The sequence below is a fragment of the Haliotis rubra genome, unplaced genomic scaffold, assembly GCF_003918875.1.
Source record: "Haliotis rubra isolate DU_JTF1 unplaced genomic scaffold, ASM391887v1 Scf52, whole genome shotgun sequence".
Classification (NCBI taxonomy): domain Eukaryota; kingdom Metazoa; phylum Mollusca; class Gastropoda; order Lepetellida; family Haliotidae; genus Haliotis; species Haliotis rubra.
Window position 1 is genome coordinate 2850891 of NW_025767213.1, and position 26159 is coordinate 2877049.

At 40.4% G+C, this 26159-nt stretch overlaps 1 protein-coding gene across 1 annotated transcript in view; it reads right to left on the bottom strand.

Annotated features, from left to right (window-relative positions):
* LOC124292496 (guanine nucleotide exchange factor subunit RIC1-like) overlaps window positions 1–26159 on the bottom strand; it is a 73818-nt gene that overhangs the window by 27018 nt on the left and 20641 nt on the right. Inside the window, 12 exon segments of the mRNA XM_046729609.1 lie at window positions 584–814; window positions 2582–2761; window positions 3192–3240; window positions 4429–4573; window positions 4789–4877; window positions 5493–5565; window positions 5568–5583; window positions 6405–6538; window positions 10509–10651; window positions 14065–14175; window positions 18531–18619; window positions 19437–19544. Coding sequence (XP_046585565.1) covers window positions 584–814; window positions 2582–2761; window positions 3192–3240; window positions 4429–4573; window positions 4789–4877; window positions 5493–5565; window positions 5568–5583; window positions 6405–6538; window positions 10509–10651; window positions 14065–14175; window positions 18531–18619; window positions 19437–19544 — 1368 coding nt within the window.

The following is a 26159-nucleotide window of genomic DNA, read 5'->3' on the forward strand; positions in this document are numbered from 1 at the left end:
GGGCTCACCTGACCCAAGTCCTACTCAGGAGTCACCTGACCCAAGTCCTACTCAGGGCTCACCTGACCCAAGTCCTACTCAGGAGTCACCAGACCCAAGTCCTACTCAGGAGTCACCAGACCCAAGTCCTACTCAGGAGTCACCAGACCCAAGTCCTACTCAGGGCCAACCTGACACAAATCCTACTCAGGGTACACTTGTCCCAAGTCCTACTCAGGGTACATCTGACCCAAGTCCTACTCAGGGTACACTTGTCCCAAGTCCTACTCAGGGTACACCTGTCCCAAGTCCTACTCAGGAGTCAGCAGACCCAAGTCCTACTCAGGAGTCACCAGACCCAAGTCCTACTCAGGGCTCACCTGACCCAAGTCCTACTCAGGAGTCAGCAGACCCAAGTCCTCCTCAGGAGTCACCAGACCCAAGTCCTACTCAGGGCTCACCTGACCCAAGTCCTACTCAGGAGTCAGCAGACCCAAGTCCTACTCAGGAGTCGCCAGACCCAAGATTGCTACACTCACCCTGATTGGCCAGTTGCTGGCCAGGTAGCTGTACTAAATAGGGATGACCCTGGTACTACACTCACCCTGATTGGCCAGTTGCTGGCCAGATAGCTGTGTGATATAGGGATGACCTGCCACTGCTTGTTGCCGATGAACACATTGCCTAGAAGACATGAGGTGTTGTTGCGTATGTGCTGAGGGTTATGATGGTGGTGGTGATGATGGTGATGGTGACTAGACGTCCGGGAGATGGTGTCTCCAGTACTCATGTATAGCTTATCCTCCCCTTGGAGAAATACATGTTCATGGTTGGCCTGTAACATAAACAGAGGAACCAATAGAGATCATGCTACATACAGGGTTGATGGTTTACTTACACCTTGATCCACCTACAAGGGTTAACTACCACACATATTGCAACATATATGGGTCGTTTGTTTGTTGTTAAATGCCACACTTAACAATCTGCGAATTACAATTCAGGCATGTAAACAACTGAACCTAGACCAGACAGTGCTGTCTGCTCCATTATGTTGCCTCTTACAACATGCATAGGTTGTTGGGAGTCAGTTTTACTTGGAATCCCCTCAGGGACATGCAAGGGTTGACTGAAAAACACTCACCATGCATGGGTTAAGTGACAAACTACTCACTGTGCATGAGTTGGCTGATAAACTACTCACCATGCACAGGTTGAGTGACAAACTACTCAGTGGGTTGACTGACAAACAATTTACAATACATGGGTTGACTGACAAACCACTCACCACACATGGTGTGAGTGACAAACAACTCACCATGCATGGTTGACTAACAAACAACTCACAATGCATGGGTTGACTGACAAAAAAACTCACCATGCATGGGTTGACTGACAAACAACTCACCATGGATGGGTGACTAACAAACAACTCACCATGCATGGGTTGACTGACAAACAACTGACCATGCATGGGTTGACTGACAAACAGCTCACCATGCATGGGCGACTAACAAACAATTCACCATGGATGGGTTGACTCAGAAATTACTTATAATGCATCAGTTCATTGACAAAACACTCACCATGCATGGGTTGAGTGACAAACAGCTCACTATGTATGGGTTGACTGACAAACAACTCACCATGCATGGGTTGACTGACAAACAACTCACCATGGATGGGTTGACTGACAAAACACTCACCATGCATGGGTTGACTGACAAACAGATCACTATGTATGGGTTGACTGACAAACAACTCACCATGCATGGGCTGACTGACAAACAACTCACCATGGATGGGTGACTAACAAACAACTCACCATGCATGGGTTGACTGACAAACAACTCACCATGGATGGGTGACTAACAAACAACTAACCATGCATGGGTTGACTGACAAACAACTGACCATGCATGGGTTGACTGACAAACAGCTCACCATGCATGGGTGACTAACAAACAATTCACCATGGATGGGTTGACTCAGAAATTACTTATAATGCATCAGTTCATTGACAAAACACTCACCATGGATGGGTTGACTGACAAAACACTCACCATGCATGGGTTGACTGACAAACAGCTCACCATGGATGGGTTAACTGACAAACAACTCACCATGCATGGGCTGACTGACAAAACACTCACCATGCATGGGTTGGACTGACAAAGCATTCGCAATGCATGGGTTGACTAATATACTACACAACACGCATAGGTTGACTGACAAACTACTTACTGTGCATGGGTTCACTGAAAAATTACTCACCAGGCATGGGTTGACTGACAACTATTCACCAGGCATGGGTTGACTGACAAACTACTTACCGTACATAGGTTGACTGAAAAATTACTCACCAGGCATGGGTTGACTGATAAAATACTCACTATGCATTGGTTGACTGACAAAACACTCACTATCCACGGGCTGACTGACAAACAACTTACCATGCATGGGTTGACAGACAAAACACTCATTATCCATTGGTTGACTGACATATAACTCACCACACATGGGTTGACTGACAAAACACTCATTATCCATTGGTTGACTGAAAAACAACTCACCACACATGGGTTGACTGACAGCTACTCACCATGCATGGGTTGACTGATAGGGCACTCTTGAGGAACTGGAACTGCAACAGAACTGACTTGTGACACTGTTGGTAGATCCCCTCCCCATTCTCCAGGCCCTCCCCTTCCTTCTCCTGGGACACGCCTCCTTCGCATTGGTTAGAAATCATCCACAGATGGTAGCCCTCTAGACCCCACTCCTGAAATCAAAGAGAAACACTGAATGAACCACATGTCTTTATCTTCAACCAGATCTCGTCAGTATGAGCTACGGTTTATTTTTTTTTATCAGCCAGCTGGCATAGCAGCACATGTGTTGCTCATGGACACGTTTGTTGTTAAGAGCTGCATAAACAGAGCAGAGCTTCTAAATAATTCACAAGCCAGTGATTAACTAATGATCAAGGCCCACGTCCTCCACCTATGATTACACACAATGAACCAAGTAACAGCGCCTGGTCACCCCTTCCATTTAGACACTGGCATTAGACAAGCTTAGGTTGCTGGGATCAACCCCCAAAACCCCACAGGGAGCGGCACTTATGGAACCTGTCATATTCAAAGTTTGTCACCCATAAAGTGGTCTGCTATGTCCCATAGTGTTTATGACATACCCCTCTGAAGACTCACCATAGACTTGACAGAGGAAGGGTACAGGTGAATGCCATCCAAAGGGGAGCTGGAAGAAAACAGTGACCAAATGAGACATTTAAAAATATCTGACTGCAGTTTCCAGATATCTTACAGTTTGTTCATCACCACCACCACCACCATCATCATCATCATCATCATCATCATGTAGTTAAAATATCTTGAAACTAACAAGGGCAAGGTCTCTCTCCTGTGACGTTTTTGCAACTATTACAATACTGTAGTTAGGCCAGAATATTTAGTCTTCCATCACAATGAGAATGTTTTGCTGCTACATCTTGGCTGAACCTGAAGTCTGGACCTGACAAACAATTCATATCACTGAGCTACAATATGTGGGTAAGCCAGTCTGGAACAAACACCCTAGTGACTGGATACATGACCACCACAGTGAGCACTAGATCCAATAAGTCGCTCCTCACAACCAGCAGATGGTGCTACAGACAAATCATAACCCCGAACCTCCAGGGGTACCCGTTTTAGCTTCTTGTTATGAGTACCAGTGGCATGCAACGGACACATTCAACCCCAAGTCCCCTACAGATATTCACTGTTAGTATGTGTTGTGTAAATAGGTACAAGAGTTTGGCTTTACACCAGAATCGTTAAGATTTGCAGCTATATCTTGGCCATAGCCTGATCAAGTGGGGACCAGACAAACCATTGGCTGACAATAGGAACAACAATCCTTATCTTGACTCACACATAAATGTCGTTTTCTGATTGGCTGAGCGGTCTTCTATTATTTTGAATGTACCCCGCTTACAAGCCAGTAACATTTTCTATGTACCCTGCTGGGAATGCCGAACGCATTTGGTACTTCGTAGTAGTAATTCTTCATCTCGAATAACATTGAATGACGTATGATGTACGGAAATTACCGATGTTTTGCAAATGCAAATCGATGGAAGGGAGATAACTCTAAATTGTTTTTCTTGTCGTCTGGTATTCTGGTACTATGATCTGATACCCGTGCTTCAAACAGTTCAAAATTACCATTGAGGTGTTCGGTAAGATAAATACGTTGGTCACTGGTCCCTCGGGGCCCATGGGTTGATGTACCCTCAATGTTTCTTTATGTTCCCCTCGCCCTTCAGGTACATCAGCCCATGTCCCCCGCGAGACCAGTGAAGAACTTATAACGTGACTGAGATACAATATCATCCCAGCCTACTTCCCTGTTTTACTTCCTCCCGATTGGTAAAGATAGACTCACCTGTAATCACCACCTAGTGTACAGACTAGCAATGCCCCAAACACACTCCACAAGGAGAAGCCACCGTTCTTCCAGGTGAGAGCAATGGCAGTGCCATCTGGTGTCCACTTCATGCACTGCACAGAGCCAGCAATGGTGGCAGCATCTGAACATATAGTGTGTTATATAATGAATAGTGTTGTCATTTGTGTAGTGTTATTATCATGCAATGGATACCGTTATTATCATGTTATGGGATCTAATGAAGCAACCAAACAAATATGCAAGACAACTTGCAGGAACTCCCATAAGTGTTATACATCAACCAGTGATTGTCAGCAAAGAAAGAGTAATTCACCATCAAGGGACACAATGACGTACCTGGGTAGTCCCTGCTAGAGATGACTAGTTTATGTGAGATTTCCAGCGCTCCAACAACTTCATCTATCATGTACACAATCCCCTCACCACTGAAACAAAGAACATGCTGCAAGTTACCATTCCTAGTTGCCATGTGTTGTACACAATACAAGACAAGCAGCTGCCACCCAAACATATTATAACTGTTGTGAGCATCATGTCATCATGACCTTAAAGACTCAACATGTTATATTTTAATATTACACTTTCTCAGTAAAGTACAGATTCTAGTACTTTTGTCAGGTTGAGTCCCATCCAGGATTTGAACCCACCCTCTCAGAGTCAGGCACCTAATAACCCACTCAGCGACCATGGCTTCTTATAGATTTATCCAGGATTCCTAGTGTCCTTCACAGACAAATTTGGGAAAAATCATCCTCTTGTTCAAAATGGTCACAGAAATACAAGTCACTTCTACAATGTCATTACATTAGTTACTTCTATATAATATGAACTGGAAGAGTTGTAATTTCAGTTTGTGGAACATTTACTGACATATGCTGAAGATTTAGGGCTGAACATTAGCCATTGATCAGTTCTAGACAAACCCTTGATTCTCACTCTGAAGCTTCACTGAGGGCACATCAACACGAAGTACAGCAATTCTGCCCTGTTGTCAAATTTATCCCTCATGTTTCCCAACTGCAGAATCCTGCTGATCTTACCTTTTACATCCAAATGCTATAAGCCTGTATCTGTGGTTGACGGCCAGAGAGGTAGCATTTGACAGATCTTCGCCCAAACACCATGAGCACTCTGAAAATACAGCACATGCTCAAGTTGCTTCACATACTGACAACACTGCATCTGGCTCACAGACCAGAGAGACAAAAGGCTGTTCTCATTTAGTTACAATAGAATAATTGTGATTATATAATGGGCCTTTTCAATGTACAAGGCACTTGCTCAAAGCGCTAACACACAATCTGATTATTATTACCCAGGATAACCAAAGCTGCCTGAGGCGCTAGAAGGTTAATAGTCACATGACTTATCCCACCAGGTACCCATTTTGTCCTGGGTGAACAGAGGCAAGTTTGAACAAACTCACTTGCCTAAGGTGAGACCACATGTAGCACATGTGCATTGTTGTATGGCAGGACTGAAGTCCTAGAAATTCTCAGGAGTCAAGCTGCCAAACACGGTCACCCATCCCAGGACTCTCCACTCCCAACATTGCTTAACTTCAACTGTTTTGTGACCTGAACTCTACGCACAGGACCACACACCACCACCTGCTCTCCACATACTGTGAACAGTACATCACCTGTCCACCCCATTTCCAATCTACCTGATCTAGTTCAATCACATTAAATGACTGTGAACCACAAACATCACCTGCCCCATATTTCCCCATCTTGTTCCAACTGGTTCACTCACAGTCAACCACCCACCAACCCAGTCCCTCTCAATCTAGTTAAAACTGGTTGACACACCATGACACATGCATCACCTCATCATCATCATAATAATAACAATAATCACCATCATCATCACCACCACCATCATCATTATAAACACCACCATCATCATCATCATCATCACCATCATCATCATCATCATCATCATCAACTCACAGTTTTCTCTGATCTTGATGAAGGAGGAATGACAAAGATGGCCTTGCCACTAGACAGCACCATGCTGTATCCTCCCAGAGTGGGGCTGTACTCCATGTGAACCACGTAGCCATCACTGTCTGTCAGCTTGGAGGCTGCAACACACAGCAGCAGCACCTACTTAGTCAACGCCCAAACACCCAAAGCTTCAAACTGTACATAAAGTCAGTTCACATGTATAATCTATACACCAAACATGCTAAATGGAGAAATCATATTAACAAATATATATAAAATTAAATTCATAATTAATATAAACAAATAACTGACTTGTTGAGGCGACTTAAAATTGGTGTACAAATCATAACTACAAAGAGAACATGGATTTACTATTGGATCTTGCATGCACTTTACACAACTTAAGGATAATCTGTCGAACATGATAACACATGTCCTAATGTTGAAGGATACATAGCAGCCATGAGTGTCATGCTGTGTGGTATACAGACATCATGGGCTGGCTAGTCTGGGAGGATCTAGCACAAGGAGGTCATCTGTCACATGCTATATACCAATATGATATCAAAAAAACAATTTGGGTATGCAAAATGTTCTACAGAGAGTTAGACTAAGCTTGGTTGATACAACAATGAATCCATCAAAAGTCAATGCTCATACAGTTTCTGCCATGTTCAAGGCATTTTATAAACTTTTAGGAGGAGTCAAATTTACAACATATCCAAGGTCTGACTGCCCAATTCAGTGAAAACCTTGCTCACACATGGTCAAATTACAAAACTAAATTAATTTGTATTAATCCATCAATCTACAGACTCCACATGACCTTAGGGAGACAATTAAGGGGGAAAGGGTGGCCAGGTGGTCCAGGTTGTCTAAGGAGCAAAAAACGTGCTGTGAGAGACCATGTCAGGATGTGCTGATCTCGGGTTTGAATCCCAGATTTCCTAAGTTTGGCAGCATCAAACCTGTTAAGGTCATCAGCAATTAATAGAAGTATGTAAAATGACTTTCTGTCCTTGAAGTTTTTTCTGAAATAGTCCATGAATAAATATCTTCTGATAATGATGAAACTTTCAGGAAAAAAATTCATTTTTCTTTTCAGAAACTTCAACAGAATTATTAACTTCATTTACTCATTTACAAACTAAGCTGACAAGCAGTGATATGACTGTTCAGAAAAAATACCTCTTGAACTCATTCAGTTAAATATCTTTTATAATACCCAAAGTGACATTTTTCCTTTTACAATGCAAGGAGATATCTACTGAAACCAACAGATCAAGTTGTTTTTGTGACTTTGGATAGGAAGAAGGACTGGTTGGCAGGTGACTGTAGGAAGTAGGACCTTGGACAACACACCTTCACACCAGCTCACAGGACACACCTGATGAACTCATTAATACAATGTCACACAATACAGCAGCGATGGAACACGTTATCACAATGTTAGTAGGCAGGTGAGTGCATATACAAGCATGATCAATGAATAAAGCATATAAATATATGTTAATATTATTATCAGCAAAACATTCCATGTTATGAGCATATAAACATATTACTGTTAGCATGACAGATGAAACAGTATGAGTTGCCTCCCTTTTATGCCCTCATTAATGGAGAAGCCCTTTTCAACACAGACCATAATGTAGACAGCGTTGTTGGTGATTTATCACACACCTAAACTGAAATCTTGAATCTTTCCAGGCTTGAGGCAAACTCACCGTGTTGATAGATCAGGGATAAGTTATATCCCACAATCACAATACAATAGCTTATCTCAGAACCTGTATCACAACACCAGATTACACAGCCCTAATGCTGTTCCCTGCATGGATAGATACAATCTACAGGTCTACTAAAACTGTCTGTAAGATAGTAATTCAGTCTAAACAATCTAGGTAGCATTAGTAGAATAGACACTGTTCTCAATTTTGGCTGTAGACTCATGGTCACAGTTACATCACTACTTCATTAGAATTACAGATGAAGTCCATCAACGCTGACATCCAACAACAAAATAATTATCAGGGCATCAAACCATGTAATATAACATGGAAACAGCATTTTGCAGATGACTGGTCATAACAAACCCTCAATTTAAACTAAAAAAGCTTTCAGGCCACAACAAATTCATTAGTTGTTTATCTGATAATTTGGTCAAGCCTTACGGGGGTGGTAATGGTCATAGCATAAACAGAAATAACAAAATATGAAAAAAGACTTCTCATGACAGAGTACATTGACTCAGTATTTAACAAAAGCAGTAACACCATGAACATACAATTAGCGTCCACTGAGTTTGTCATTATTCTTTCCCAATACTTGTCTGAAGGATTTTATTTCTAATGCTGAGATATCTATGACCATTTGAGCTTCAACATTAAACCAACAACAAAATGTCGATATGTATATCTGAAAATGATGATTTTGATGAAGAATTAGTGGATTTGTTGTGGCCTAATAGAAACATATGTACCTTCTTGCTCTGTTCCACAAAACTACCTCACACTTACAACTATCCCATGTTCATGATTACACATGCTACAACAGTTGGTGTGTAAGGACCGTCTTGTGGGACAGGGCCCAGAACAAGATTCAAACTCAACTGAGTCAATCAACAAAGGGAGACAACTCACGGATTTTACAACCTTGCACTGAAAAAACATGCACTGAACATTAGCTTCCAACTCCATGCAAAGCTATTCCATTCACCAACAAAATCCTAATCATTCATCATTCGGTGCTGTTTACACAATGAAATTACCGGGACTGGGTGTGGTTCCGTTGGGCCAATTCCACTGGGGGCAAGCTCAAAAACAGATGGGCATATTCAAATAGCATTTCAATCTAGATCTTTGTGAACAAAACCAAATAAAAATCTCTCTCATTATCCACAATGATGAAATATTCCATAACATAAAACATTTCTTCTCGACGATATATTTACCATTCATATTTAGGTTATGAGGAAGAGAGAAAACTGAAAATGCTGAGACAAAACTTCTTGAAGATGATCAACTCCTCATAACTGAATTATCAAAATGTGTCTTCTTCTGAACATAAATAAAACAGATTTTAAGCACATGTTTAACAAACCCACCCCACCCTACCCCTAACCTCCTTAGCACAAAGCAGAGGCAGTCTACACAAGCTCAAGGACGTGAAAGGCATATGTTGACCAAAACCTTAAACTTCGTGAAAAGCTTTGCATGGCATGATCCTAAATAAGATCCTGAGAATGAACAAATCCTTTATCATGTTAATGTGTAAATTGATTGGTTTTAAGTTGGAACAACTAATTATAAAAAGTGAAAATTAGTGGCATATTACTTTCTTTCTAGATAAATAGCTAGCTTTAGACAGTGGTAAAGTGATGTGATATTAACAGCAGAATGTACAAGGTTATGATGAAATGGACACCTTACTGACATGTGACAAAAGTGACAGATGGAGACATGAAATGCATGACTGTCAGTTTATCAACTGTATGTCAATTACCATGGTTACATGATCATATAAAAGCACAATGAAAGGTACAAGTGTTATTTTTACTATAACTTGAAACTAGCTGGCAGGGAGGGTTTTCACACAAGACAATCTATGACCCATTTTTATGCTAACATGTAAGAGATATGCCTCCATATATGATTAGTATAAATATAGCCACTTGTCATTGTTTGTTTATCACATGAATATGTCAATAATTCTAAAGGCTTTATCAGTATCTCTTTAAGTTAAATGGGTACATCAACCTCTCTTTGAAGTTTCTTTTATTAATTAAATTATTTAACATATGTGGCTGGTGCAAAAGAGAAAAATCTCTAAGTTCATAATTTGTGAATGTTCTTGGTCACTGAAGGTGAAATGCATATGTATATTACACAAAAGATATAGCCTGATATTCTACTACACTAAATGTTATATCAGCCTTTATTACTGGTAGTAACATTGTCTCTCTTTCTGCCCAATAGTGATATTAGCAGTTCAGTCTTCTCCACGTACAGTTGGATCCTCTAGTGAAAACAATCTCACAGCAGACAAAAGTGGTAGGTCACACTGACATTCCCTATGTAATGCGGGGTTCCACAGAGTGACGCACCCTACCTCTAAACTGCTGCAGGTCCGTGGAGACTGGGATATCACGCAGATGCAATGTAGCTTTGTCATTCTTGTTGCCGCTCCAGCGTACCCGGTTTAGATAGCCATCTGCCGTGCTCACCACCAGCTCATCTCGGACACATAGACAGCTGAAACAAGACACTCAGAGTGCTGAAATATATACTTGGAGTGCTGAAATATATACTCAGAGTGCTGAAATTTATACTCGCAGTGCTAAAACAGACACTAAGACAGCTGAAACAAGACACTCAGAGTGCTGAAATATATACTCAGAGTGTTAAAACAGACACATAGACAGCTGAAACAAGACCCTCAGAGTGCTGAAATATATACTCGGTGTGCTGAAATATATACTCGGAGTGTTAAAACAGACACATAGACAGCTGAAACAAGACCCTCACTCGGCTGAAACCGATCATCAGGCAGCTGAAACAGACAGTCACTGAGCTAAAACTGACATTTAGACAGCTGAAACAAAGACACTCAGAGTGCTGAAACATATTCAGAAAGCTAAAACAGACACGTAGTGAGTTAAAGCTGATACTAAGACAGCTGAAACAAGACCCTCAGAGAGCTAAAACAGACACTTAGAGAGCAATAAGAGACTCTCAGAGAGCTAAAACAGACTCTCAGAGAGCTAAATCTGATGCTCAGAGAGTAAAATCAGAGAGCTGCTAAAGCTGACACACATATATACAACAACAACTACACTGTACCCCTTCTGCTTCCCCTAGCACTTCTGGCAACTTTAAAAATTCATACAAATATTGAATATGCAACCCTAACTTCTTTTGAGTAGTATACTTTGCTTGAAATATACCAGACATTGTTGAACTCAAAGTTTCAAATTATCAGTCATGTGAAAGAGAAAGGATGAAAGGCGTCTTTTTCATGTTAAATGTTTAGATGAACTCAAGTAAGTTCTTTTCATTGATTAAATTACTTGGCAGATGTGGCAGGTACAAAAATAGAAATAAAACAAATTGCTATCGTCTTCATAAAATCATGATAAACATGATGACAGCAACAAAAATGTTGTTGTTGAAATGTGACATTTTAATACCTGTTGCCATTAAGGTCAGCAGATGACATTATTCAGTGACACTGGCAACAAACCCTGCATCACTATCAGCTGATACATGCCTAAGTCTTGACAGGCCTTCTCAAGTGAACATGTAAGGAATTATTGAACATGTAAGGAATTATTCAAATGAATTCATAAATATCTTTGCACTGTTTGGAAAGATATCCAATGTCATTCTCCATCAAACCACACCTGTATTCTATGTTGTTACATTTCACAGCTTTGACAGGTGTGAATTTCAGGTGTCTCAACAATAACCCTCCAGCTGTGTACCAGTGTATATCATTACAGAACAGGTTTCTCAAGTGTCAGGCACTTCAGTTTTATGAGTGTGTCGTGCATATCATAAGAAATGCTGTCAAAATTGGGTTTATTAGGTAATTATGATGTATGTCATCATCATATTTTTAATCACACCTGATCATCACTCAAATTAGTGTTGAGTTGGGAAGGGAAACATGAATAACCTGAATACAAATTACTGATAAACTGCACAATTTTAGTTAAAAGGTGAATCTGTTGAAACTCACAATTAAACACTAATTTGACAATACATCATAGACATTTAACACTATTTACCATAACAGGAAACTACAAAAGACATGATTAAATTACAACCATGATTTCAAGTGAAGCCCCAACAACTTGATCTAGTCCAAAATGCAAGTACACAAATATCTCAGGTAGAGCTATTGATAGAAACGTAAATATATCTTGACAGTATTCATAACTACTCCAGATGTGGGTCAGGGAAATAAGATGATTGACTGCCTGTAGGACTGGGTGTGCTACCCCTGCAGGGCAGATACAGAGGAGCCCCCCGCCCTGATCCTACAGTGTCTGGTAGTTTGTTTGTCAGTATCTAGGGAAAAGGCGTTGTATTCCCCATTGAGAGGGCAGGGATGAGGTGTCCCCCTTCAGAGGGCAGGGACAAGGTGTCACCCTTCAGGGGGCAGGGATAGGGGGAGACATTCCCATTGAAAAGGAAGGGACAAAACGATCCCGGTTAAGGAGATGGGGCAAGGTGTTCCCCTAGAAGGATAGGGGCGATGTGTTTCCCTTCTGGGTCAGAGGCAAGGCAATCTCTTCAGGAGGCGAGACCCTACAAGGGTCAGGGGCAGGGCATTAACTTCATGCAGTAAGGTGTTCGGTGTTCCCCTACAAGGGTAGGGGCGAGGATTTACTACAAGGATAGGAGCAAGACATTCGACTACAAGGGTAGGGGTGTGGCGATCCACAACCGGGATAGGGGCAAGACATTCAACTACAAGGGTAGGGGAGAGGCGTTTCCCTTCAATTGTCAGGGGCAAGGCGTTTCCCTTCTAGGGTCAAGGTTTCCCTACAATAAACAAATTCACTTCAAGGAAGTCAACACAGAATGATCATGCTGTCACTGAATTCAATTGGCACAATTTTATGCTTGAGTAAACAATGTCAGTTTATCACTACAGCTAAGGGCTATGACGGAAATACATCACGGACAAGCTGAAAGGTGCTTGAGAGTTATAGTTATAATATAGTCATGTTGTGTTCAGAGGGCTGTTCTAGTAGGATCTATGTCAAACATTTTGAAAGGACAAGTACAGCCATAAATGACTCTTCTTTGCTCAAGTCAAAAAGAGATGGGCAAAGTAAATGCACAGGTTTTCTTTTCCTAGTTATGTTTACTTACAACAGAAGCTATGCGCTGTACATTTACAAAACCCACATTATCAAGTAAAGAGTATACTTGATACTCACATTTGCTCATCTAGATGTATCAGTGCCTGCCTTTCACATGATGATTCACATGAAAGATTTGCAACTTCATAACATACCATTTACTATTCATATATTGTGAGACACAAAATATGTAAATAATGAAGGTCAAGATATATTCATGATTGTATCATTATCTTCCTTACTAGAAAGCAACTCATTTTTTTTAATTTTCCCTGAACAGAAACAATTCACTGGAGCCAAAAGCCACAATCAGAAATCAAAATAACACAGTTTAAATCTGTTTCTTGGCAAACTGACACAGATGCAGCTACAAAAGTCATACAATTTTCTAAGCAACAATATATCCTGTGTGTTGTATGTTGTGGACTCATTAGCCACCTCAGAAATAACTACATATGGTCAGCAAAACATTGTGTCCACTGTGGAATGATGACAAAAACATGTCTACAACTCAATAATAGTTCGTTTGTTGCTTTATACTCCACTCAACAATATTCCAGCTATCTGTAAATAATCAAGTCTGGACCAGATAATCAAGTGACTGACAGCATGAGCAGTAACCCACCCACCCGGAATGTGATGACACGCCACCGAGTCACCAAGCCTGACCACACAACCCATTCAGTCGCCTCTTACGACACACCTAGGTTGTGGGGGACCTGTATTCTTACCAGATCTCCCAGTCACCTCACAGACACATTACCTACAGGTTTCCAGGAGTCTGTTCAGACTTACCAGGAGATGTTATCTGATAGCTGTATCTGTGACACCCAGGACACTTTCAGGGCAGGAACACTGTCGCTGTCTAGGATGCCGTTGATGTTGTGACGTGGTGTTGGAATACTTCTGAAAACAGTAAGACACTTGAATGATGCTGTGATTACATAAAGTTCATGCATTACAGGGATGAATCGATGTCTGATATCTGTATCAGAATATGTTCATTGATTTAGTGTATCACAGGGCAGAAATTGTTTTTTGCATCAGCACTACAATCTTGAATCAATTCATCTATGACTGCATCACAGGGCTGAATTACTTCATTGAAGTCTGTATCAAATGGGGGGGTGGGGTAGCCTAGTGGTTAAAGCGTTCGCCAGTCACGCCGCCGAAGGCTCTGGTTCAATTCCCAACATGGATACCATGTGTGAAGCCCATTTCTGGTGTCCCCTGCTGTGATATTGATGGAATATTGCTAAAAGCGGCATAAAACTAAACTCACTCACTCACTGTATCAAATGGTTGAATCAATTGATTAACATACCCCAGTATTCATCAGCTGACTGACACTATTCCTAGATGTCTGTATAACAGGACTGATTCAATTCAGTTGATAAAGTGTATTACAGGGATAAATAAATTCACTCATGTTGTGTATTATAGGGATGAATCAATACATTAATGTTCATATTTATACAGATAAATAAATTCACTGATGACCATATCACAGGGTCCATTCACTGATGTCTGTATCTGATGGTTGAATAAATTCATTAACATTTGCACACAGTGCTTGACACAGTTCATTGATGTTTGTATAACAGGGCTAGCACTGAAGTAATTTATATGATGAACTGCAGGGCTAAAACTATATTGCTGTCTATACAACATCAATTAATGAGTGTAGTGTATTAGAATAGAATGCTATATAAATAATGATATTATTGATTTGCCTTTGGACAACATTGCTACTAAAATTAAGATGACATTTACACAACTCTCTAAACCGCGAATCGTTTATGTACATACAAGAGTGAGAGAGTGAATACTGTTTGAACATAGATTGAATGTATTTGAGTGTTGTTGTACACAGTTCAGGTCAGACCAGCCTGTGGTTGACATCATGAAGGGTTGCCTGACATTGTGACCTACTGATCCTCATTGTGCATTTGCTGTGTACCTCTGTCATCTACCAACACGGCAGTGGGGTAGCCTAGTGGTTAAAGTGATTGCTCATCATGCCAAAGGCCTGGATTTGATTCCCCACATGGGCACAATGTGTGAAGACCATTTCTGGTGTCCCCCGCCATGATATTGCTGAAATTTTGCTAAAAGCAGCGTAAAACTCAGCTCAGCTCAACTCACTCACTTGTCTACCAACATACACCACTTGCCCAGACTATCATTTTGCATTTTAGTTGTCCATGGATGAATTAAAATGCCTCTAAAACAATTAAATGAAATATCTACAGATAAATTGTAATTCATCCCTTCTTCTGAATGCATTTTTAGAATTATTTTCAAAAAATGTGGATAGATATCACTCGGGATATTCTGGTTTATCATTGTCAGATATGATTTATTTTCACTGAAAAGAAAATTGTTTTCCAGTTCCTGTTGGCTCAAACATAAACACCTGAGAAAAGATATGATATACAGTCTAAAAGAGGAATCTGATATTTCACATGTAACTGAAACACTAAAAATCTGAAAGAGTGACGATCTACCCTTCTACAGTATTTCCATTATTCAATTTCTGTGCCCTGACACCAAGCATATAGCATGTCACACTGACAACCTATTAACACTATATCATGATTCACCCCCATTCATTAGAAGCTCCCTTAGCTGCAACGCCCCAATACCCTGCTTGTCTACAGCATGTGAATTACATTGTAACACCTCATGTTCCTATACCCCTGCCTATTGCCCTACACAGTACCCTCACCTTCCTATACCCTTGTCTGTACCATGTGAATTACATTGTAACACCTCACCTTCCTATACCCTTGCCCATTGCCCTACACAGTAACCTCACCTTCCTATACCCTTGCCTATTGCACTACACCATAACCTCACCTTCCTATACCCTTGCCTAATGCCCTACACCATAACTTCACCTTCCTATACCCTTGCCTATTGCCCTACACAGTAACCTCACCTTCCTATACCCTTACCTATTGCACTACACCATAACATCACCTTCCTATACCCTTGCCTATTGCCCTACACAGTAACCTCACCTTCCTATACCCTTGCCTATTGCCCTACACAGTAACCTCACCTTTCCCTACCCTTACCTATTGTAACCCCACCTTCCTATACCCTTGCCTATTGCCCCTATACTGTAACCTCACCTTCCTATACCCTTGCCTATTACCTACACACAGTAATTCCTATACCCTTGCCTGCACTACACAGTAACCTCACCTTCCTATACCCTTGCCTATTGCACTACACCATAACATCACCTTCCTATACCCTTGCCTATTGCCCTACACTGTAACCTCACCTTCCTATACCCCTGCCTATTGCCCTACACTGTAACCTCACCTTCCTATACCCTTGCCTATTGCACTACACCATAACCCCACCTTCCTATACCCTTGCCTATTGCCCTACACTGTAACCCTCACCTTCCTATACCCTTACCCTTGCTACAGTAATGCCCTACACCATAACTTAACACCTCACCTTCCTATACCCCTTGCCTATTGCCCTACACTGTAACCTCACCTTCCTATACCCTTGCCTATTGCACTACACCATAACATCACCTTCCTATACCCCTTGCCTATTGCCCTACACAGTAACCTCACCTTCCTATACCCCTGCCTATTGCCCTACACAGTAACCTCACCTTCCTATGCCCTTACCTATTGCACTACACCATAACCCCACCTTCCTATACCCTTTCCTATTGCCCTATACTGTAACCTCACCTTCCTGTACCCTTACCTATTGCCCTACACAGTAACCTCACCTTCCTATACCCTTGCCTATTGCACTACACAGTAACATCACCTTCCTATACCCTTGCCTATTGCCCTACACTGTAACCTCACCTTCCTATACCCTTGCCTATTGCACTACACCATAACCTCACCTTCCTATACCCTTGCCTATTGCCCTACACTGTAACCTCACCTTCCTATACCCTTACCTATTGCACTACACCATAACATCACCTTCCTATACCCTTGCCTATTGCACTACACCATAACCTCACCTTCCTATACCCTTGCCTATTGCACTACACTGTAACCTCACCTTCCTATACCCTTACCTATTGCCCTACACACTGTAACCTCACCTTCCTATACCCTTGCCTATTGCCCTACACAGTAACCTCACCTTCCTATACCCCTGCCTATGGCACTACACCAGTAATCACCCATCACCTTCCTATACCCCTGCCTACCCCTACACTGTAACCTACACTGTAACCCTCACCTTCCTATACCCTTGCCTATTGCACTACACTGTAACCTCACCTTCCTATACCCTTACCTATTGCCCTACACTGTAACCTCACCTTCCTATACCCTTGCCTATTGCCCTACACAGTAACCTCACCTTCCTATACCCACCTTTGCCTGCCTATTGCCCTACACAGTAACCTGCCACCTTCCTATACCCTTGCCTATTGCCATCACCTTCCTACACAGTAACCTCACCTTCCTATATACCCTTACCTATTGCACTACACAGTAACCTCACCTTCCTATACCCTTACCTATTGCCTTACACCTCCCAGTAACCTCACCTTCCTATACCCTTGCCTATTGCCTATTGCCCTACACAGTAACCTCACCTTCCTATACCCCTTACCTATTGCCTACACACAGTAACCTCACCTTCCTATAGTTTGCCTATTGCACTACACAGTAACCTCACCTTCCTATACCCTTGCCTATTGCCTGTAACACACAGTAACCTCACCTTCCTATACCCTTACCTATTGCCTACACAGTAACCTCACCTTCCTATACCCCTCTACCTACTGTACACCTACCTTGTAACCTCACCTTCCTATACCTTCCTATACCCTTGCCCTACTAACATCACCTATTGCCCTACACAGTAACCCCACCTTCCTTATACCCTTACCTATTGCCCTACACTGTGACCTCACCTTCCTATAGTTTGCCTATTGCCCTACACAGGAACCACACCTTCCTATACCCCTTTGTCTATTGCCCCACACAGTAACCTCACCTTCCCTTACCTACCTCCCACCTTTGCCTATTGCCCTACACAGTAACCTCACCTTCTATACCCCTTCTCACACAGTAACCCTCTACCTTCCTATAGCCTTACCTATTGCACTACACCATAACCTCACCTTCCTATAAGTCCCTTGCCTATTGCCCTACACAGTAACCTCACCTTCCTATACCCTTGCCTATTGCCCATAAATTCCACTGTAACCAAACCTTCCTATATCCGGGTATTGCAAGTCAATTACACTGTCAACTCACCTTCCTTCTTGCTGTACATACAAACAGTTGTGGTTGGACACTGAGATGTCAATTTCCACTTTGAAGAACAAAACATAGCACTTTGTGGTCTGTAATAGAGAAACAACATCTGGCTCAGAACTCCGTGTTTACATCAAATACGTCAACAAATACACTAAGCCTACATAGATTACTGCTATGTGTGTCAGGGAGGTGATAGACAGCTGGCTTTGAAATGCGATATTTTCACATCCATGATTAAGTTCACTGCGATTTTAAAACAGTGTGTAACCTTGGAACTTTGATGCACATGATAAATCTACTTTAGAGGTTCTTGAAAAGTCCTGATTCTTACATACCACAAAGGGACGGAGTTTCTGTCTACAGAAAGGTGTATCTAATACTATCTATGTCACTTAGTATTATCAGTTATATTTCAGGTGTGTGATGTAATCTTTATAATCTGGGGACTTACAGAAGGGTTCCATACAAGAAGAAATTACTCCCATACTTTAAGGCTCACAAAACAAATTGGGACATTTTCATTCAAATGTTCAAAATTTAATTTTTGTGGTTCTGTATTTCATATACATGTTTCTAACATAACATTAATTGTTACATGTTCATCAACAGATTCCTTTCACTGGAACTTGCTATATCTTACTAAGCAAAATGTTTAATTAATCTATACACTATCAAGAACATACGCATTCCACTTTAAAGATATGAATATCATTTGAAGAAAAAATTCTAAGTCATGATATTTTTTCTGAGGTACAAGTTATGTATGATATCAAAAGCCATGAGAAAGCAGGTGTATGTGAAGTGTATTTGACATTGGTCAGGTAATCATGGTGATGGAATTCCCAAAGTTGACATAGACATGTTGATACAAAAACATGAAGAGTGAGAGTTATCTGCCCTTACAATGACAGCCAGCATGGAAGAGTCCTGCTTCCATTCTGCCTGACAATATCCTCCATATTCTTCCAGCTGCTTCTGTGACAGACTGTGACTTACTATCTGTATTGAGGGCTGAAAAAAACCAAAAATATATTTCAGATAGAAGATACTATAAAGTAATGAAATCTCATGAATTAAAAAGCATAATTTCGGATGGGAAAAGGTAAAATTAGTTCTGTAGGTAATTCCAAAATTAAACTTCTGGTAGTGTACAATAAATGAATGTCACTGGAAACAAAAAAAAAACATAAAACCATGATGCCCCATGCTAACAGTAAACGAGAGCAGTATAAACTTGCATGACATAAACAGTAACAAACAAGGGCACAAATTATAAGTCATTCCCATTTAAAAATAAAAAATTATTGCCAAACTGTTTATGTTAACACCTGTCATGTTCAAAATGAACAAAACAACAAATCCAGATTTAGAACGACACTCCCAGGTCAAAACAAAACAGATAACACGTAACAAAAATAACAAGCTTACAGCTGGTATCACAAATAATGTCCCTTAACTGAGCTAGGAAAGTTAATTATTCTCCATTCTATAAAACTTATCAACAGTGCTAGAGACAAGCTAGCAGGTTTAAACGTACAAGGAAGATGACTTCAAAAGCATAGCTTGATCAATGGTTGTAATTGAATTGACAAGGTTGTATTTGTCTTAGCAGGAGGTATGTAAGGAGAGGGACCTGACTCAACAACACAGCTGTGCCCCTCGTGTAAACACTATATATATGTGAAGACACCGCCCAGTACACCGACCCTGCTGATAAATACTGAGCCTACACATACACACACTTACAGGGGACATGCCTCAACATAGGAGCATGCTAACCTTATTTGAGCTTCAACATCACCCTCAGTTGTTTTTGTTGGTAAAGCACTAGGAGACATGTGGGGCCTTCCTGTATGCAGGATACCATCATAACAATAGACTGTGAATATTTGAGGAGACAAGGAAGATTAATATGCTAGAGACCCAAGTATCTGAGTGCATACATGTGCAACTGATTTATGTGAGACATGCAGGTAAACCAGTTTAATGTCACCAGACAAATCCTGGCTTAATTTATTTCTGGCACTTTCATGACAAATCTTTTCGGACACTTCTACGGTGTATACTTTCATGTTTAATGAATTATGACCACCATATCTGGCAGTAATATGACTGGACAACTCCAGCTAAAATCAGTGGAATGCCATGATCTTGATAATCCTTCACAACATGGTTCCAATACCATATCAGCTTTACATATCGACCTCATCCCTTTCCTGCTTCACAAATCAGGCTGAGTGAGTGCTGTTCCAGTTAGTTTTATTAGCTATATCAAAACCACATCAAAAGCAACAATCACCATCATCAGGTTACAATAAGCATGATACTGTGAAATCACACCTTGCTCTGGCCTTGCTTTGTAAAACCAGTATGGGACAGAGGGCACCTGTCTACCATCAAAACAGGAAACCTGACATAATATATAACTGCCTAACAAGCAGAAGCATCTCTAATCCTAGACTTGACACTTGATACATGCATTTGGAAATTTATGTCTGCCTTTGACAACATTTTCCGTAAAAAAATTCAGACATATAACTACGTAAAACACAGACAAACAGCCATTCCACTGATCCTCCTGTCCATCTTCAGCATGGTTAGCGGCTAACATTGTGAGATCAAGAATACAGGACATTTTACTTCCATCTTGAATTTTCATTACCTACTGAAATGGGACTGATGCCAATTTTCAGCAACTAGAATATGGCTAAGGAAGGCAGTCTGTGAGTCGAACCACAGGTTCCAATCCTAGTATTATCTGTTGTGATACACCACAAAACTCCACCCATATAGTAATAGCCTGTAAATAACTGATTCTGGACCAGACAATCCTGAGATTGAATTTTATAAAATGATCCACACCAAGGCTTCCAAGCCTGACAACTTGATCCATTTGGTAGCATTGCAGCATACACAACCAGCATAGATTGCTGGCACCGATTCTATCCAAGATTCACTACAGTGTTCAGGTTCCATCTTGTAATCTCTACCAATAACAAACCTGGCATTCATGTGAACATCTGCTGAAAATGATGCCAGGAGACAATATGGGTTCGTAGATTAAAACATTTTTGGCACAGACTGAGCAAGTAAAATCAGAACTCCTTGAAACAGATGGGGTTACCTGACACAGGTGTGTCTGGCAGACAAGCCAGTCAACGCTCGACCACCTGACCAGGTGAGTATATCAACTCTGTATCCTGTTTACCGAATGCTTCACACCTGCCCTGTGACTTCAAATAATATTAAGCATGAGAAAACTGATCGCAAGGATTTAAACATGGAGCTATTAGCAGTAATTCAACAGTGACTGCTGAGACTAAGATTTGACTCCCTACTCAGTATCAACTGATGATCAGACAAAAAATAAGGTTATACAAACTATAGTTTTTCCACACATTATCATGTTCATGTTATCATTATCCGTTTCAACCCAAGTAAAAGGACTGTGGTCCGTCCACCCATCCACAACAGTCTACATACACCAGGTATCCTTCAGACAGGTAACAGGATATTAATCATATATCATACTAATGATATTTACATTTTGTCCATGTCACAAGGGTTAAAACCATAACCATCAAGATAATTGTGTTATGTAACTATGGTAACAGAGACTTAATGCTATTTAAGGTATCTTATTCAAAATAATCAAGTTTAAACTATATTAAATCATGCTGATGACTGCTTGGTAAAAACTATAGATTTCTCATATATCAATGAATTTATCAAAGTCCAATGCCATTAGCATCGTTAGTAACTTTAATAAAGAGAAAAAACTTTGCAGCCAATATCCTAATGATGTTTCGACATCTGAGAAACATCTCAATTGCCTCTAACACTGCTTCACAGGATCACAGAAAAGACAAATCAATATTTTCAAGGTTTCATTTCCCTAATAAAAAGCTCATTGTATTGGCTGTCAATTTAAACATTTGCGTCTATCATGGCCAGATGATATATCGTTATAGTCAGTGCAGCATCAAAACAATCAATGGAGCACATTCAGTACCAACATAGACAAAGAGCGTCATCAAATAATCTATCAACTACTCCAAGATAAAACAGAAGGGTTTGGGCTGAACAATACAAAGGATAATGTGATAGAATGATCACGTGAAAAATTGATGCTTATACAAGTATTTATGCCATTGCCATGGTTACCACAAATGTCACACCATTCCATGAAGTTATCAGATTGTCTGGACCCCAAATTGATTTATTCTGATTCTCTATCCAACTGACTACACTTCTAAGGCTTATTCACAACTTTATACTAAAATCCAGTTGTGAGGCCTGAATTTAGTTTGTACAGTGGGGGAAAAGTGAGGTCTATGTTCACATACTAACAAATCAAATCCCCCCCCCGAAATCTCCTGGGAACCGTTAAGTGGAAGTCTAGGTGTTTAGTCTGGAGAGCAGTGCTAGCCTCTGCATACACAAGACACATCAGTGATCAAACAGAGTAAACTCCTCCGACCACAGTACAGATCATGAGTTACTGTCCCAGATCAGGGTCACATTTCTCTGAAATTATCTGAATGAAACAGGACATGATATAAAGATCTTGTCTGGACTCAAAATGTTTGTTTGTTGTTTAATGCTGTACTCAGCAGTATTCCATTTTATGGCAGTGGTCTGTAAATAATCAGGACAAGACAATCCAGTGATCAACATCATGAGCATCAATCTATATAGTGTCAACTTAGTGTCCTGTGTTAACCATCAGGTCTGACTACCTGATCCCAATAGTCGCCTCTTACTACAAGCATGGGTTGCCAAAGATAAATTCTAACACAGATCTTCACAGGTCCTTTAAATAGGTGAAACAAAATGCTGAAAACCAGTCACCGTTAAAATGCTAAAAAGATATGGACTAGTTAAGAACACAATGTTTTCATATTACTACCCTTAATTTGTCATGTCATGGCTGAGTGGAAAATTATGTTGGACACGACATGCTGCATGTGTCAGGCAAAGACCGAGAACTGCCACAATGACATCTGTGATTTAGTCACCATTAACTGGGTATTATAAATGGTCATCTCACCAGTTGTGACCTCTTACATGCTCTTTGTCCAGCATCTGACCTTCACAGCATAGCAGACAGAACACCTCCCTTAATGCACCATACTAAAAGATGTTAAAAGATGGTACTTGCTTTTTCCCTGCCTCAAGCACAGTTTCCATAGATAGACTGACTGAGTTTGCTTTTACGCCGCTTTTAGCAATATTCCAGCAACATCACGGCAGGGGACACCAGAAATGGGCTTCACACAATGTACCCATGTGGGGATTCGAACCCGGGTCTCCGGCATGATGAGACAACGATTTAACCACTAGGCTACCCCATCGCCCTCCATAGATAGAGCAAAGACTGACAGTCTGCATAATGTGTCACACTGTGGTAGCTACGTTAAATTGCATCTGCCTAGCACTATAAACTTGCATATGTCTAGACAAGTACAAACAGCCACACAAATGCATGTCAGCAAACATAAACCCAATTTCACCCTGCCTCATGACAGTAAAAGTAGGATAAGGCTCAGGAAATGTTCCAGTTTCATTGGGGAGTTTTATATAAAAGTAACTGAAATGTTGAGTCAAATGCATCAATTTCATTACTGAGTATTTCAATCTATCAGATCATAAGAAGCCATGGTCAAAGACAAAGTTTCACATGGCACTTAACATTATTTGGATAGGTACCAAATAGTTCATCTCCCTTCTCTATCTGCAAGCCCAGTGTATTGGAGGTGTTCTGATTAATTGAAATAATCAAAGACTGGTCGCAGTGACCAAACTACAAAGCAATCTATCACATTTTCTCATAATCGAACACAACCGATTTTGGAAATACTGTTTTAGTCTTTGAAACACTTAACGATGGAACATATCTGGGAAGTTGTAAGGGTCTGAAAACATGTTTAATTCTTAAACTATTCACTTCACTTACTGAAAAGTCATGACTGAATATTTCTTGAAGAATCCCCTTCAATCCAGAAAGTTTATGTACATGATATATTAGTCATCACATTAAAGTAGCAAGTTGCATCATTTTACATTGGATGTGAAGTTTGCAAATGCAGTTTCTGCAGTTTCTAAATAAAACAAAAAATAAAACAGAAAACCATGTTATATTTATCTGCAATAACAATCTGAATAGGAAAATCTGAAAAATGACGCTAACCAATTTATTTTATGATTGCTCGTTGGCAATGAACCAATCATCAATTGTGGGATTTCAACCAATTCCCAACACTACAGTGTATTAAGTCTGTGGAGTGAACGGGATGCTCCTGGCCCTCTACATCATATCACTATCAGCGTCACACTATTGTCAACTTCACACCAGCTACAAACAGAGGCATGTCTCATTAACAAACAAATACCACAGCTCATGAGAAAATTTGCTGACAAAATGTTGAGGGTTATCATTCCCATATTATCACTTTAACTAACAAAAAAACATTCTTGTGCAAAGAAACAAAAACTCTAGAAAAATAATCTTTTCTCAAGCCAAACATGCAGTGTTAAGATGACATGTGTTTGATTTAGCTGACAAAAACATCTAGGTCCTGACCACATGTGTGTCAGTGTTGTAGACAGATCTTAGTTCTAAATCCATCTCTGGCAAACACATTCCTGGAGATTCAAGTGAACATCTCATTTATGATGTCAGAGTAAGATAAATCTTCTCTCCTTTCAGACAAGGCAAGCCTTTCACAGTGCCAGCTATTCAGTATTGTCATGTCATGTTATACCCCATATTGAGATTCTGGAGACTTCATTCTGTAGCTCACCTTCACATTTTACAGACCAACTGTTTCTTATTGCATTGATCTGATGTTTATTGAGGTAAGCTTTGTAGATTGACAACAACAACAATTGAGCACTGAAGTGCCTGAAACAATGAAGCTGTTCAAAACAAAGAAACAAGCTCTGTAGAAAAATATCTATAATTGGAAACATCATTGATGGGAAGAATTATTGACAATTATTGATATAAAAACTGTGTGATCAATAACATGCTATGTAAACTATTGTGAAGAAATACAGTTTTAATTTACACACATAATACATTAGGTGTATGTGTTTAGTCATGATTCTAAATCAGTCTCAGGATGCTGTTTTTGTTAATAACCCATGCATAAATGGGTCACCACTCACCAGTGATATGAAACACGCCGATTTGCTTCAAGTTTTATTATATATTCTTGCTAAAAACAATTAGCTACATATTTATCGATAATCGATCAATACTTAGACAATGATCATCAGTCTCTATGATCTATATTTACAGCCAGCCCTATTGTTCTGTAGCTCATGTAGTTCTAACCAGAAACTAACACCAGTTCTGGTGTCAGTAATCAGCAAACTGCACTGACCATTCAAGCTACCATGTTTGTTACTTACAAAGCTCTACTAGTCTCAGGGTAATGGTGTCCGACAATCTCCATGTGATGTCTGATTCTCAAAGACTATTTACAGTGAAAAATATTCTTGCCAACCTGTTTTAACGGTATTCTGTCTGCCAATCATAAATATAAAGCAGCCAAATACACCAGCCATTCGGGCTACCATTTGTTTCACACTGATCCTTACAAAGCTCACTACCTGCCTCAG